This window comes from Salmo salar, chromosome ssa23 (assembly GCF_905237065.1).
Source record: "Salmo salar chromosome ssa23, Ssal_v3.1, whole genome shotgun sequence".
NCBI lineage: Eukaryota > Metazoa > Chordata > Actinopteri > Salmoniformes > Salmonidae > Salmo > Salmo salar.
Window position 1 is genome coordinate 41086188 of NC_059464.1, and position 15018 is coordinate 41101205.

Genomic DNA, 15018 nt, shown 5'->3' on the forward strand with positions numbered 1-15018 from the left:
TTTACTCCTCTCTTCAACTCTCCATCCTCATTTACTCCTCTCTTCTCCTCTCCATCCTCATTTACTCCTCTCTTCTCCTCTCATCCTCATTTACTCCTCTCTTCTCCTCTCCATCCTCATTTACTCCTCTCTTCTCCTCTCATCCTCATTTACTCCTCTCTTCTTCTCTCATCCTCATTTACTCCTCTCTTCTCCTCTCATCCTCATTTACTCCTCTCTTCTCCTCTCATCCTCATTTACTCCTCTCTTCTCCTCTCCATCCTCATTTACTCCTCTCTTCTCCTCTCCATCCTCATTTACTCCTCTCTTCTCCTCTCCATCCTCATTTACTCCTCTCTTCTCCTCTCATCCTCATTTACTCCTCTCTTCTCCTCTCATCCTCATTTACTCCTCTCTTCTCCTCTCCATCCTCATTTACTCCTCTCTTCTCCTCTCCATCCTCATTTACTCCTCTCTTCTCCTCTCCATCCTCATTTACTCCTCTCTTCTCCTCTCATCCTCATTTACTCCTCTCTTCTCCTCTCATCCTCATTTACTCCTCTCTTCTCCTCTCATTCTCATTTACTCCTCTCTTCAACTCTCCATCCTCATTTACTCCTCTCTTCTCCTCTCCATCCTCATTTACTCCTCTCTTCTCCTCTCATCCTCATTTACTCCTCTCTTCTCCTCTCCATCCTCATTTACTCCTCTTTTCTCCTCTCATCCTCATTTACTCCTCTCTTCTCCTCTCCATCCTCATTTACTCCTCTCTTCTCCTCTCATCCTCATTTACTCCTCTCTTCTCCTCTCATCCTCATTTACTCCTCTCTTCTCCTCTCATTCTCATTTACTCCTCTCTTCAACTCTCCATCCTCATTTACTCCTCTCTTCTCCTCTCCATCCTCATTTACTCCTCTCTTCTCCTCTCATCCTCATTTACTCCTCTCTTCTCCTCTCCATCCTCATTTACTCCTCTCTTCTCCTCTCATCCTCATTTACTCCTCTCTTCTTCTCTCATCCTCATTTACTCCTCTCTTCTCCTCTCATCCTCATTTACTCCTCTCTTCTCCTCTCATCCTCATTTACTCCTCTCTTCTCCTCTCCATCCTCATTTACTCCTCTCTTCTCCTCTCATCCTCATTTACTCCTCTCTTCTCCTCTCCATCCTCATTTACTCCTCTCTTCTCCTCTCCATCCTCATTTACTCCTCTCCTCTCTTCTCCTCTCATCCTCATTTACTCCTCTCTTCTCCTCTCATCCTCATTTACTCCTCTCTTCTCCTCTCCATCCTCCTGTGTCTCGCTCTCCCTTCTTCCTCCTTTTCTCTTCAGATGTTCATCAGTGTGGGGGGGTATAAATCATATAAACCCCCCACACACATACATGCACACGCACACGCACACACAGACACGCACGTTTCCCTTGTACTGCGCCAAAGCACAGACGTAGAGTAGAGTTACAGGTTGTATTTTCTTCCCTAAGTGCGTCTATAAATCCTCCCTCTAATTGTGTTTTATGCGAGGCCTAACAGACTGTATGTTTAGCTCTCATAGTGGGAGAAAGACACTCTTCCCTTGGTTGTAAATAGTCTACCAAATATATACAGTACATGTCAAGCTAGGCGTCCTTTCAGGTTGAGAAGACAAATTATCAACATATTACAGGGGATTTTGATGGCAAAATTGCATCTTGTTATTAGGAATTGGACTTCCATGTTTTGAGTACACAGGGTGGGAAAGGCCTTTTGGAATTTGAAATATGTTTTGAAGTTTGCCTCTTTTGTAAGCATTTACATTCTGTTTCTTATGGGCTGCATCTCATACATAGTGCATTACTTTGGTTAAATGTAGTGCATTACTTTGGTTAAAAGTAGTGCACTACTTTGGTTAAAAGTAGTGCACTACATAAGGTATAGGGTGCTATTGGGAATGCATACATTGCCTCCCTTTAATTGACCATTGTTCGTGTTCATCCCATGTGATTCCGCACAGCATGAACTTATTTACAATAATCATAATCCAGTGTTAACATGCTAGGCTTTAATGGGGCTGAATAACTTGTGTCTCAAATGGCACCCTATTCCCATAGGGTCCTGGTCAAAAGTAGTGCACTACATAGGGAATAGGGTGCCATTTGGGACACACACCAAGTTAGTTGTATTCCCCCTTTTGAGAGCCTCATGACCACAATATCCTATGCCCAAACCTCTTAAACAAAAAAATTAAGCCATTCAAATGCCCATGTGCTTATGAATACTTGTCCGTTTGTTAGGATCGAGTCCCACAGATGAGCCATTGTCCACTTAACCATTTTTTATCTAGAAAATCCCTTTGGGGGGTTTCCATACTGGAAGAGAAGAATGCCGTCTTGACTGCTTGACGTCTCCGATATCTCTCTCTCTCTCTCTCATACACACTGGGGGCATAGAGATGAATGCTGAACATAATATTCAGAGACTCTAAAGAGACCCATTGAGAGATTTAGTGGAGTGGTTTCCATCGCATTCTGCTTAGCCAATAACATGTACCTTGATTGACAGAACCAGGATACTATCTTGTGTGTTCCTCTCCTCCTCTCTCCTCCTGTAGAGTCGTCCTGTATGGAGAGACTTCTGTCTAAGGACTGGAAAGACAGGATGGACAGACTGAATGCCAGCAAGCTCCTAGGAGAGGTCAAAGGTGAGACTTTGCATCAAAGATGGCTGTTATTCACGGGATATCCCCCACTCTCTTGTAGTTACACTGCATTTGGAAAGTATTCAGACCCCTTGACTTTTTCCCCAAAAATGTACGTTACAGCCTTATTATAGAATATATTAAATAAAAAACAACCTCATCAATCTACACATAATGCCCCATAATGACGAAGCAAAAACAGTTTTTTTGAAATGTTAGCTAATTTACAAAAAAAACAAAACAACAGACCTTATTTACATAAGTGTTCAGACCCTTTGCTATGAGACTCGAAATTGAGCTCAGGTGCATCCTGTTTCCATTGATCATCCTTGAGATGTTTGTACAACTTGATTGGCGTCCACCTGTGGTAAATTCAATTGATTGGACATGATTTGGAAAGGCACAAACCTGTCTATATAAGGTCCCACAGTTGACAGTGCATGTCAGAGCAAAAACCAAGCCATGAGGTCGAAGGAATTGTCCGTAGAGCTCTGAGACAGGATTGTGTATCGGCACAGGTCTGGGGAAGGGTAGGAAAACATTTCTGCAGCACTGAATGTCCCCAATAACACAGTGGCCTCCATCTTAAATGTACACCTGTTCACCTGGCCAAACTGAGCAATCGAGGGAGAAGGGCCTTGGTCAGGGAGTTGACCAAGAACCCGATGGTCACTCTGACAGAGCTCTAGAATTCCTCTGTGGAGTTAGGAGAACCTTCCAGAAGGACAACCATCTCTGCAGCACTCCACCAATCAGGCTTTTATGATTGAGTGGCCAGACGGAAGCCACTCCTCAGTAAAAGGCACAACAGCCCACTTGAAGTTTGCCAAAAGGCACCTAACGGACTCTTAGACCATGAGAAACAAGATTCTCTGGTCTGATGAAACCAAGATTGAACTCTTTGGCCTGAATGCCAAGCGTCACGTCTAGAGGAAACCTGGCACCATCCCTATGGTGAAGCGGGGTGGTGGCAACATCATGCTGTGGGGATGTTTTTCAGCGGCAGAGCCTGGGAGACTAGTCCTGATCGAAGGAAAGATGAACGGAGCAAAGTATAGAGATATCCTTGATGAAAACCTGCTCCAGAGCTCTCAGGACCTCAGACTGGGGTGTATGTTCACCTTCCAACAGGACAACGACCCTAAACACACAGCCAAGACAACACAGGAGTGGCTTTGGGACAAGTCTTTGTCCCGCACACAGGCATGTGGTCCCGTGTGGCTCAGTTGGTAGAGCATGGTGTTTGCAACGCCAGGGTTGTGTGTTCGATTCCCACGGGGGACCAGTATGGAAAAAAAATTGTATGAAATGTATGCAAAAATATATTAAATGTATGCATTCACTACTGTAAGTCGCTCTGAATAAGAGCGTCTACTAAAATGTAAAAATGGAGAAGTCTCTGAATGTCCTTGAGTGGCCCAGCCAGAGCCGGGACTTGAACCTGATCAAACATCTCTGGAGAGACCTGAAAATAGCTGTGCAGTGACGCTCCCCATCCAACCTGACAGAGCTTGAGAGAATCTGCAGAGAAGAATGGAAGAAACTTCCCAAATAAAGGTGTGCCAAGCTTGTAGCGTCATACCCAAGAAAACTCAAGGCTGTAATCGCTGCCAAAGGTACTTCAACAAAGTACTGAGTAAAGGGTCTGAATACTTATGTAAGCATTATTTTCATGTCCAGGTTGGAATTATAACTTTGATTAAATGTATGTATGAAAAAGCAGTCCATTCTAATGCATGTATTCCTCAGCAGTAACATAGACAAGCCTATACTGTACATGAGGTCAGGTAAATGCTCTTATGTGCAAAGTAAGCAAATCCAAATTTGTAGTTAGGAAAGCTAACTGATTTCAGTGTGTTGTATTCAATTCAAACTCCCATTGGGACTAGCTTGTGAATAGACACAGGTGGAGGAGGGTTACATAGAATCGCACACATGCATGTTTTAGCTGGATCTAGTTTAAGGATTGAAAACTTGAATATCATATCAATTATGCTTTTACACACACACACACAGAGAGAGAGAGAGAAAAAGCCTCATTCGTTAGTTGGCGAGGCACAAGGTCTACTGCTTCATTAGCATGCAAACTAAGAGGCTTAAACGCATTAAGACCCACAGCGTGTTGAATGATGAATCAACAAGTGCTTTAGTGTGGTTAACATCTATACAATTCTATACATGCTTGCAGGATTGGCCGTGAGGCTGTATATTGTATGAAAGCTGACTTTCAGAGATGACTGTCTTTACCTCCTACCCATACCCACCGTGGGCATGCACGAACGCACACCCCAGTGGAGGCTGGTGGGAGGAGCTATAGGAGGACACGCTCATTGTAATGGCTGGAATGGAATCAATGGAACAGTCAAACATGTGGAAACCAAATGTTTGATACCATTCCATTTATTCCATTCCAGCTATTACAATGAGCGCGTCCTCCTATAGCTCCTCCCACCAGCCTCCACTGACACACACATGCACACAGTGGATGGGAATTATTTGATTTGAAACAGTTCCCTCTTTATTTCACCATACTTCAGTCCTCCTCAGTGTCTGAGTAACACGGGCACAGGCTTATTATATCTGATAAAACAATAAAAAAAGAGAAATAATAACTGATATCCTGCTGCAAAATCATCCAAGAATGCAGTGAAATGTTTTGTTTTACAGGGTCAGCCATAGTAGTACGGCGCCCCTGGATAGCAAATTAGGGTTACGTACCTTGCTCAAGGCCACATCGACAGATTTCTTTGGTGACTGCCCCACCACTATAGCCGCTAGGAGGAAAAGTTTGATTGAGGGAGATAACATTATGGTTGCGTCCCAAATGGCACCCTATTCCCTACATTGTGCACTACTTATGAACAGAGCCCTATAGGTCCTGGACAATAGTAGTGCACTATATGGGCAATAGGGTGCCATTTGGGATTCAACCATGATGAGCTTTCTGAATCCAACCCTCTCTTTCCTCATCAATCTGCTCCTTCTTAGCGGCGCTCTGAAAGTGCCATTTAGATTGCCCACTTAGAAATGGCAGCATTTCCTCTGCAGACAACGTAAAAAATACACAGAAACACAATTTGGAACAGGATTGACATTGAGCCTCCTCACTTCAACTCTCATACTTAAGCAGCTGGAGCTGTCTCCCTCTCTCATATTCATTTTCTCTACGTCTCTCTTTTTGTCTCGCTCTCTCTCTCACTCTCCGTCTCGCTCTCTCTCTCCGTCTCTGTTGCGCTCTCTCTCTCTCTCTCTCTCTCTCTCTCTCTCTCTCTCTCTCTCTCCGTCTCTCTCTCCCTCTCTCACTCTCTCTCTCTTACACACAGAGCACTCTGTTCCACCAGCTGTGTCCTCACTCCAAAACACTGTGATTCAATTCAAACGGCCGGCTCACTTCTTAATGCTCGACATGGAACAGGGACTAACCACTGAGAGAGATAGATGGATAGATATAGGACTGTTTTGCTGTGAATCACACACAACACTATCAACATATTTGTTCATTCACAGTTATCTTTAGTCTTGACGAATCTTACAATGTTCTCCCAGATTTTTCCTCCCGCCTGAGAAAACCTGTTTAATAGAGTGTCTGGTAACGTTAGTGAACCACTCTTGGGTTTGAATCTCTGCCGTTTAGTTTTTTTTATTGATAAAGGTTTAGGGAAGGAACGAGCCTAATATATAGAAGCAGTTGAGGTTAATTGACTATCTATCATCAATTGAAGGTGGTCTACATAGGTGAGTGGACAGTTTATTAGGTACACCCATCTAGTACCGGGTCGGACCTAGGGCTGTGGTGGTCATGACATTTTGTCAGCTGGTGATTGTCAAGCAAATAACCGCAGGTCTCACAGTAATTGACCGTTAATGAACAAACACTTTTAGGGCCTCCCGGGTGGCTCATTGGTCTAAGGTACTGCATCACAAGCAGTGCTAGAGGTGTTAATACAGATCCAGGTTTGTTCCTGGGCTGTGCCACAACCGGCCGTGACCAGTTTAGACTAGTCTAAATAAATATGATGTGAAGAAAATGTAGTCTATTTCAGAAGAACAGAATAGCATACTCTGAGTTGTCCTTGTAAGGCCCTTATCTGGCTTTGCAATATGGCTGTGGGCTACACTAGTTAATTTAGCAGACAAGATTTGTGTAGAATTCTGTGGCATTATTTTATATTGTTTTATAGTATGAAGAATACAATTGAACAAAGCTGAATGAAATAGAAAGGATATTTTCTCCAATCGATTTGAGGGAGTGCGCTCATGTGGCTATTTTGTGTTGAGCGGTTAACAAAGAAAAAGGTACTTCTATATGCTTAATTTAGAGTTATTTATGTAACTTTAGTTGTGATGCTATATCTTTATATTTTTAATACATTCGAAAGCTAGATGATGCGACTCTGATTTGAAAAAAGTCCCATGAAAGGCATGAGCTCTGCTTTGTTTTTTGCGCAGGCTTTACACACTTCATCAGTCTTTCATTCACAATTTCACAATTTCCTGGCTGCATCCCCTTTGTGTGGCCATAATGCCCCTTAAAAAAAATCCATGTCTTTTGAGGCTAGTGGTCGTTGTGCCCTTGGGCTGACTATAATAATTACAATTCCCTTCTCCCGGCTGCATGCCGAAGCACCCACCTCTCACTCACATGGCTCTCCGTCATGTGATCGGGTCTTTCTCACAGGCTACAAGTGAAGACGGACACATCGGGGATGCAACTGCACGCGTCCTTATCCAATTCCGAGGCGCATATTGAAGATATTGGAAGAACTGTCCGCATTTACTTTTTGTCAGCCAACAAGATGAGTAGGCCCAACGAACAGCCAAAGGACTAGCCTATATCAATCTACTATTCCCCATAGTACAAAAGTTGACATATTCTGTAAAATAAAGAATTATTCCAAACATAGTCTGGGAGTTGTGGGATACGATAAATCCCAAATTAATAAACCACTAGCATAAAATAACCTGTTCAAGCAGTTTCCATACCAAGCGGTGATGCAGTCAGTCAAGATGCTCTCAATGGTGCAGCTGTAGAACATTTTGAAGATCTAAGGGCACATGCCAAATCTTTTCAGCCTCCTGAGGGGGAAGAGCCATTGTTGTGCCCTCTTCACCACTGTGTTGATATGTGTGGACCATGATAGTTCCTTAGTGATATGGACACCGATAAACTTGAAGCTCTCGACCCGTTCCACAACGGCCCCTTCGATGTGGATGGGGGCGTGCTCGATCCTCCATTTTCTGTAGGCTGTAGGCTGTCTCATTGTCGCCGGTGATCGAGCTTATAACCTTTGTGTTGTCTGCAAATGTAATGAGGGTGTTGGGGTCGTGCATGGCCACGCAGTTGTAGGTGAACAGTGAGTACAGGAGGGGATGAAGCACGCACCCCTGAGGGGCCCCCGTGTTTAGGGTCAGCATGATGGATGTGTTGGCGCCGAACCACACTACTTGTGGGTGGCCCGTCAGGAAGTCCAGGATCCAGTTCAGACGGATGTGTTTATTCCCATGGTCGTTAGCTTAGTGATGAGCTTGGAGGGCACAATGGTGTTGAACACTGAGCTGTAGTCAATGAACAACATTCTCACGTAGGTGTTCCTTTTGTCCAGGTGGGAAAGGGCAGTGTGGAGTGCAATAGAGATTACGTCATCTGTGGATCTGTTAGGATGGTATGTGAATTGGAGTGATGGGAAATGATGGGAAATGTATTACTCTTTACATGCAGTGGAGAATGGATCAATGGAATGGAAAACTGAACCATTGTTAACCAGATCTGGATGCATGCCAAATGGCATCCTGTACCTTATATAGTGTACTATAATTGTCCAGAGCCCTATGGGGCCCTGGTCGAAAGTAGTGCACTATGTAGGGAATAAGGTGTCATTTGGGATGCATCCCTACAGATGCACTAATATCACTCTTTTACCTAGTCTAAGATACAGTCCACCCCAGTCCTTTTCTATACCAACTATAGGAAGGAGAGGTCACGGCAACACAAGTGGCACAGTTCAGAGATGGGAGACCTTGAATGGAATATAGAAGATAGAAAATGATCATGTATACATTCATATCTCACTTATGTGAGGTGAGTCATGGATGTATGTTTTCTCGCTCTTTCTCCTCCCCTCTTTCTCTCTTTCATACCACTTTCTCTCTTTATTTTATTCTCCTCTCTCTCTCTCCGTTTCTCCTCTCTCTCTCTCTCTCTCTGTTTCTCCTCTCTCTCTCTCTCTGTTTCTCCTCTCTCTCTCTCTCTGTTTCTCCTCTCTCTCTCTCTCTCTCTCTCTCTCTCTTTCTGTTTCTCTTCTCTCTCTCTTTCTCCTCTCTCTCTCTCTCTCTGTTTCTCCCCTCTCTCTCTTTCTGTTTCCCCCTCTCTTTTTCTGTTTCTCCCCTGCCCTCTCTTTCTCACCCTCCTTTCTTCTGTCTCATCCCCTCTCTCTCTCCATCCTCTCTCTCCATCCTCTCTCTTTCTACCCCCTTCTCTCTCTCTCCATCCTCCCCCTCTCTCTTTCTCCTCCCCACTCTCTCTCTCTTTCCCCTCCCTCCTTCTCCCCCCACTCTCGCTCTCTCTCGCTCGCTCTTGCTCTCTCTCTTGCTCTCACTTTTTCGCTCCGTCAGGTACCCCAGAGAGTTTGGAGGAGAAGGAGCGGCAGCTGTCCACCATGATCGGCCAACTTATCAGCCTGCGGGAGCAGCTCCTGGCGGCCCACGACGAGCAGAAGAAGATGGCTGCGTCACAGATGGAGAAACAGAGGCAGCAAATGGAGCTGGCCCGCCAGCAGCAGGACCAGGTGTGTGTGTGTGTGTGTGTGTGTGTGTGTGTGTGTGTGTGTGTGTGTGTGTGTGTGTGTGTGTGTGTGTGTGTGTGTGTGTGTGTGTGTGTGTGTGTGTGTGTGTGTGTGATGAGTCGAGTCTAAACATGTGTGTTGACAAATTATGTTTGGACAAGTTCTTTATTCCCATCACCCTATTATGAGACAACACATTCCATCACATCACAAAAGAAAAGTGAGCATGAGCAATAGACGGACACATTCCAATATTAGCCTGCTGTTTAGCTGTTCAGACATGATGGGATAATGACCTATATTGACGCCACTGAGAAGGCATGCCTAAATGAATCCTGACACATGTTTGGGTGGGCGACGTCCCGCAATGAACAGCCTGTAATTAAATACATCAAAATAAATATAAAAAATGGGCCAGCAGTTTGTATTCTATTTATTTCTCACTGAGTAGCTGGAGTAAACACTCCACCTTTGGGAGTTTGACCTTGTGTGGTTGGGCAATTCTAGCTGTCAGTCATTGCCCCTGTTGACAGGGAGCCGAGGGGGAGTCAGGCTTGTGCCAGTCAGTCGTAAACATGTCAATCTCACTGTCGATAGCGTCTCTTGAACACGTGCTACTGCCAGTGTTACATATCCACTATGTTCACTCTCGTCTCCCAATATATACATCTTTGTCTCATTTTTGACTCCCCCAGTCTCAGCCCTTTCCCCTGATTTTCTCTTTTCCCTCCTGTTGCTGCTCTCTCTGTTCTATCACCTTAAATGTGAAAAATAAATATTTGTTTAAGCTCAAATTCCCTTCTTTCACGTCATCTCTTTGTTCTCTATTCTTTCACGTCATCTTGTCTTTGGTCGTTCTCTTATTTTATAATGTCTTGTTCTTGTCTCATTCTTTTCTCGCTCTGTTCTGTCGCTCTTGTATCCTTAGCTTGCTATGTTCAAACTCAAAACTCAAACTTTAAAGAATGTTTGCATGGCATTCCCTTTGTTCTGTGGTTTGTCTTTGTCTCCTCAACATCTCACGTCTCCTTTTCTCATTCATGTCTCATTCTTTTCTCACTCCTGCCCTCTCAGATTGCGAGGCAACAGCAGCAGCTCATGCAGCAGCAGCACAAGATCAACGTTCTCCAACAGCAGATACAGGTCAGTGCTGACTACTCACTGTACCTATTCATTCTCTCTTATCTTAGTCATGTGTTCATCCACACACACGTCCACATGCACACACACGTGTATCAATCAAATCAAACAGTATTTGTCACATGCTTCGTAAACAACCGGTGTGACGAACAGTGAGATGCTGACTTAAGGGACATCCCAACAATGCAGAGAGACATTTTTTGGAAATAATACGAAAAATAATAACACGAGGAATAAACACACAATGAGTAACAATAACTTGCTTATACACAGGGTACCAGTACTGAGTCAATGTGCAGGGGTACGAGGTAATTGAGGTATATATGTACATATAGGTAGGGGTAAAGTGACTAGGCAACAGGATAGATAATAAATAGTAGCAGCAGCCTATGTGATGAGTCATTAGAGTTAGTGCAAAAGGGGACAATGCAGATAGTCCAAGTAGCTATTTGGTTAGCTATTTAGCTGTCCATTTAGCAGTCTTATGACTTGGGGGAAGAAGCTGTTCAGGGTGTTGTTGGTTCCAGACTTGGTGCATCGGTACCACTTGCCGTGCGGTAGCAGAGAGAACAGTCTATGACTAGGGTGGCTGGAGTCTGACAATTTTTAGGGCCTTCCTCTGACACCACCTGGTATAGAAGTCCTGGATGGCAGGGAGCTTGGCCCCAGTGATGTACTGGGCCTTATGCACTACCCTCTGTAGCGCCTTGAGGTCAGATGCCAAGCAGTTTCCATACCAAGCGGTGAAACAGCCAGTCTAGATGACCTCAATGGTGCAACTATATCACTTTTTAAGGGTCTGTGGGACCATGCCAAATCTTTTCAGCCTCCTGAGGAGAAAGGGGCGTTGTCGTGCCTACATCGCGACTGTGTTGGTGTATAAGTAAGTAGCCTTGCCTTGTGTGAGCCGGAATGGAGGAGGAGCCTATCTCCTGTTTCTGTAGTGTGAGTCAGCTTGAGTACCCCCCCTGGACAGGACGCTAGTCTATCGCAGGGCCTTACCTCCAATCTATCTCCTTAATGCTGAGTGCCTGGTCCCATTTTTATAGTCTTTGGTATGTCTCTGCCAGGGATGGAACTCACAACCTTCCACTCTCATGGCGGACACTCCTTAGTTAATTCCTTAGTGATGTGGACACTGAAGAACTTGAAGCTCTCGACCCGCTCTATAGCCCCATCGATGTGGATGGGGGCGTGCTCGGCCCTCAGTTTCCTGTAGTCCATGATCAGCTCCTTTGTCTCACTGATGTTGAGGGAGAGGTTGTTGTCCTGGCACCACACTGCCAGGCCACGGATCTCTTCCCTATAGTCTGTCTCATCATCGTCAGTGATCAAGAAAGCACTCACAAATGTCCACACACACACACACTGATCCCTGTAATTTACCTGTTTATAGGGGCTTCATTTGCTGGGTCATTGATCATGTCTTGATCAATACACTATTGTATCCCTACTATCAGCTTCTCTCTATTACCTCTTCTATTTATCAACACCATCTCCTTCCTTTCTCCACACGTATACTCCTATAGTTCGCTCAATCATACTGGCCATCTATTTTCCTCTTGCTACTTCCCCCCCGCCACTCCATTTCTCACACTCTTTCACACTCACCTACGAATATCCCCCGCTTGTCTCTTTCATTCTTGTTTCTGCTATCGTAAACTGTTGCAGAGTTTTCTCTCATTCTCCCTCTTCACAAAACTAACTTTTCCAACTGATCCGTCTTCACCACTGGTGCTGACTGGATGTAAAGACCCTGACCCAGAGAGTCGTGGCTGGGGAAGGCAGTGAGCAAGGGCCCCTTGTTCTCTGGCGCTCTGGAGGTGTTGTGCTTTTAACAAGGCTTTCTTTTACAATGCCCCCCTCTGCTTTTAATAAACCACAGATCTGAGTTCATTAGGACCGGGCCTCAGGGGGAGGCAGGGTGTGTGTGTGTGAGACAGTAAAAATACTAGTCTCTATGATCTCACTGCCTTACGGTGTGTTTTAATGTTGTTGAGAGAAGTTTGGTGTTGGCACGTCTGCAGCTGTCAAGAAGTGCAAACATAATCGGCATACAGCAGACCTGGGTTCAAATACTATTTGAAATCTTTCAAATACTTTGAGCGTTTCCTTTAGCCTCCCTGGAGTGTCAGGTGGGCAGGGTTTTACACTTTTCAGACTTCAGACTCTATTTTCTCTATTGTTACAGGCAAGCTCAATCGAGCACAGATTAAGTATTTGAAATAGTTTCAAATAGTATTTTCAAGCTGGTGTGTCATACAGAGTGCCTCCCAATGCCTTGTTAATGCTCTTAAGCATGCTAAGTCATTTGAAAGAGCTATGTAAACTTTGATTGCATTGAACAATGTCATTGAGCACACATCAACTCCATCATCCCAGACACCCTGGACCCACTCCAATTTGCATACCGCCCCAACAGATCCATAGATGACGCAATCTCAATTGCACTCCACACTGCCCTCACCCACCTAGATAAGAGGAATTCCTATATGAGAATGCTTTTCATTGACTACAGCTCAGCGTTCAACATCATTGTCCCCTCCAAGTTTGTCACCAAGCTTAGGAACCTGGGACTGAACACCTCTCTATGTAACTGGATCCTGGACTTCCTGACGGGCCGACCCCAGGTGGTGAGGGTAGGCAACGTCACCTCCGCCACACTGACCCTCAACATGGGAGCCCAACAGGGGTGTGTTTAGTCCCCTCCTGTACTCCCTGTTCACCCACGACTGCGTGGCCACGCAAAACTCCAACACCATCATTAAGTTTGCTAATGACACGGCGGTGGTAGGCCTGATCACCAACGACAATGAGACAGCCTACAGGGAGGAGGTCAGAGACATGGCAGTGTGGTGCCAGGACAACAACCTCTCCCTCAACGTCAGTAAGACCAAGGAGCTGATCGTGGACTACAGGAAATGGGGGAGCACGCCCCCATCCACATCGACGGGGCTGCAGTGAGAGCTTCAAGTTCCTCTGTGTCCAAATCACGTTGAGGATTATAATAAATACCGCTTTGATGTCATACAAGCAAACAAGAGAAAACTCAAGCCATTTACAGTATGAACTTTTATGATCACTATGTTGATGTACAGTTACAAGACGGCACATGTTATACTCTGGGTTGTCTTGAACACAATGTTTGTCTTATTTTGAAGAAAATTTGCTGTGTAACACACACACTTGAATGGGCTGTGTTCCAAACAAAAACCCTACAATTGTACTTGCTTTAGTTCCTCAATGGCAAAGCTAGGAGAGCTCAAAAAAGCACCTTATAGTTGGACATTTCCTTGAGTCATAAAAGTGCATTGAAATGACTTTGACACTAGATGTTGTGCAGAAGAGACACCAGTTAAACCTCTCACTCAAACTGTTGTAATAGTTTATTTTCTATGTTGCACCTATTCCAAAATGTCAGTGAATTTTCTTATTATGTTACTGAATGTATCCAGAGTATTTTCAGATTCTGTTATCAACCAAAGTGGCGAAAAGTACAGTAAATATAAAATTCTAATCGCTTTAGGCCAATTTCCACCAGTGTAAAGGGTTAAACACACTGGCAGCGCAGCAGCACAAGAACAGCCAGTCTGCTACTACTTATCACCTCCAGACCTACTTATTCTAGGCTACTGGGCCCAATGCTCTAAGGGACTGACCAAGGGCTACTGTTTGGGGTTCATACCCGGGCTTGTGTCCCAAATGGCACCCTATTCCCTACAGTTTGCACTACTTTGGAGAAAGAAAGAAAACGTAGTGCACTACATAGGGAATAGGTTGCCATTTGGGATTCAGACTTCAGACTTGGCCTGTACTGTACCTCAGGGCCATCCAGATGACATCAACATGATCCTGTGTTCAATTCTGTACCCCCATTCAGATCTTTACTTCCCAGAAGTAAATTGTTAAACAGATTAAAGATGATTAGAGGCATTTACTGTTAGTCCTTCATTCATAGCAATTTGGATGAATGGAAATGACCAAACTCTTCCCTTTTTATGAATCCAAAAGTACAACCGTTTACGTAGAATATGTTGTTATTCTTTCTCTGGGTGTAATGAGTGTTTGTCAGTCTTGTGTTTTATTGTGAGGGAGTGCCCAGTTCAAAGTGACACCGGTTTCCTGTCATGTGGTTTTAAATGTTCTGTAGAAACAGTAGGGAACTTCCAAGGGTTAAAAGAAAGCTTCCGACAGCCTCCCGGTTACACACACAAGCCACACGCACACATTTCCTCAGGGCCACAAAGGCAGGCCCAAACCCCAGAGGCCGGGCCAAGCTAACCAGACTAATTAATGACCGCAAACCCACACTCCTCCTCTTTTCATCGCTTCATTCTGTCCTCTCTCTGTTCTTCACCTACCTCCTCTTACTTCCATTTTCCATTTTTTGTACTCCTCATCCCTCCCTTGTTCTTCACCTCCTCTTGGAAGACCTGTATCTG

At 44.6% G+C, this 15018-nt stretch overlaps 1 protein-coding gene across 6 annotated transcripts in view; it reads left to right on the forward strand.

The window, feature by feature from the left end:
• LOC106584620 (transcription factor SOX-6) overlaps positions 1–15018 on the forward strand; it is a 185791-nt gene that overhangs the window by 108090 nt on the left and 62683 nt on the right. For all 6 annotated transcript variants that reach the window (XM_045706436.1, XM_045706434.1, XM_014170103.2 and 3 more), the window contains 3 exons: positions 2568–2657; positions 9267–9439; positions 10511–10579. In XM_045706436.1, the coding sequence (XP_045562392.1) occupies positions 2568–2657; positions 9267–9439; positions 10511–10579 (332 nt within the window). The remainder of the gene's footprint in view (positions 1–2567; positions 2658–9266; positions 9440–10510; positions 10580–15018) is intronic.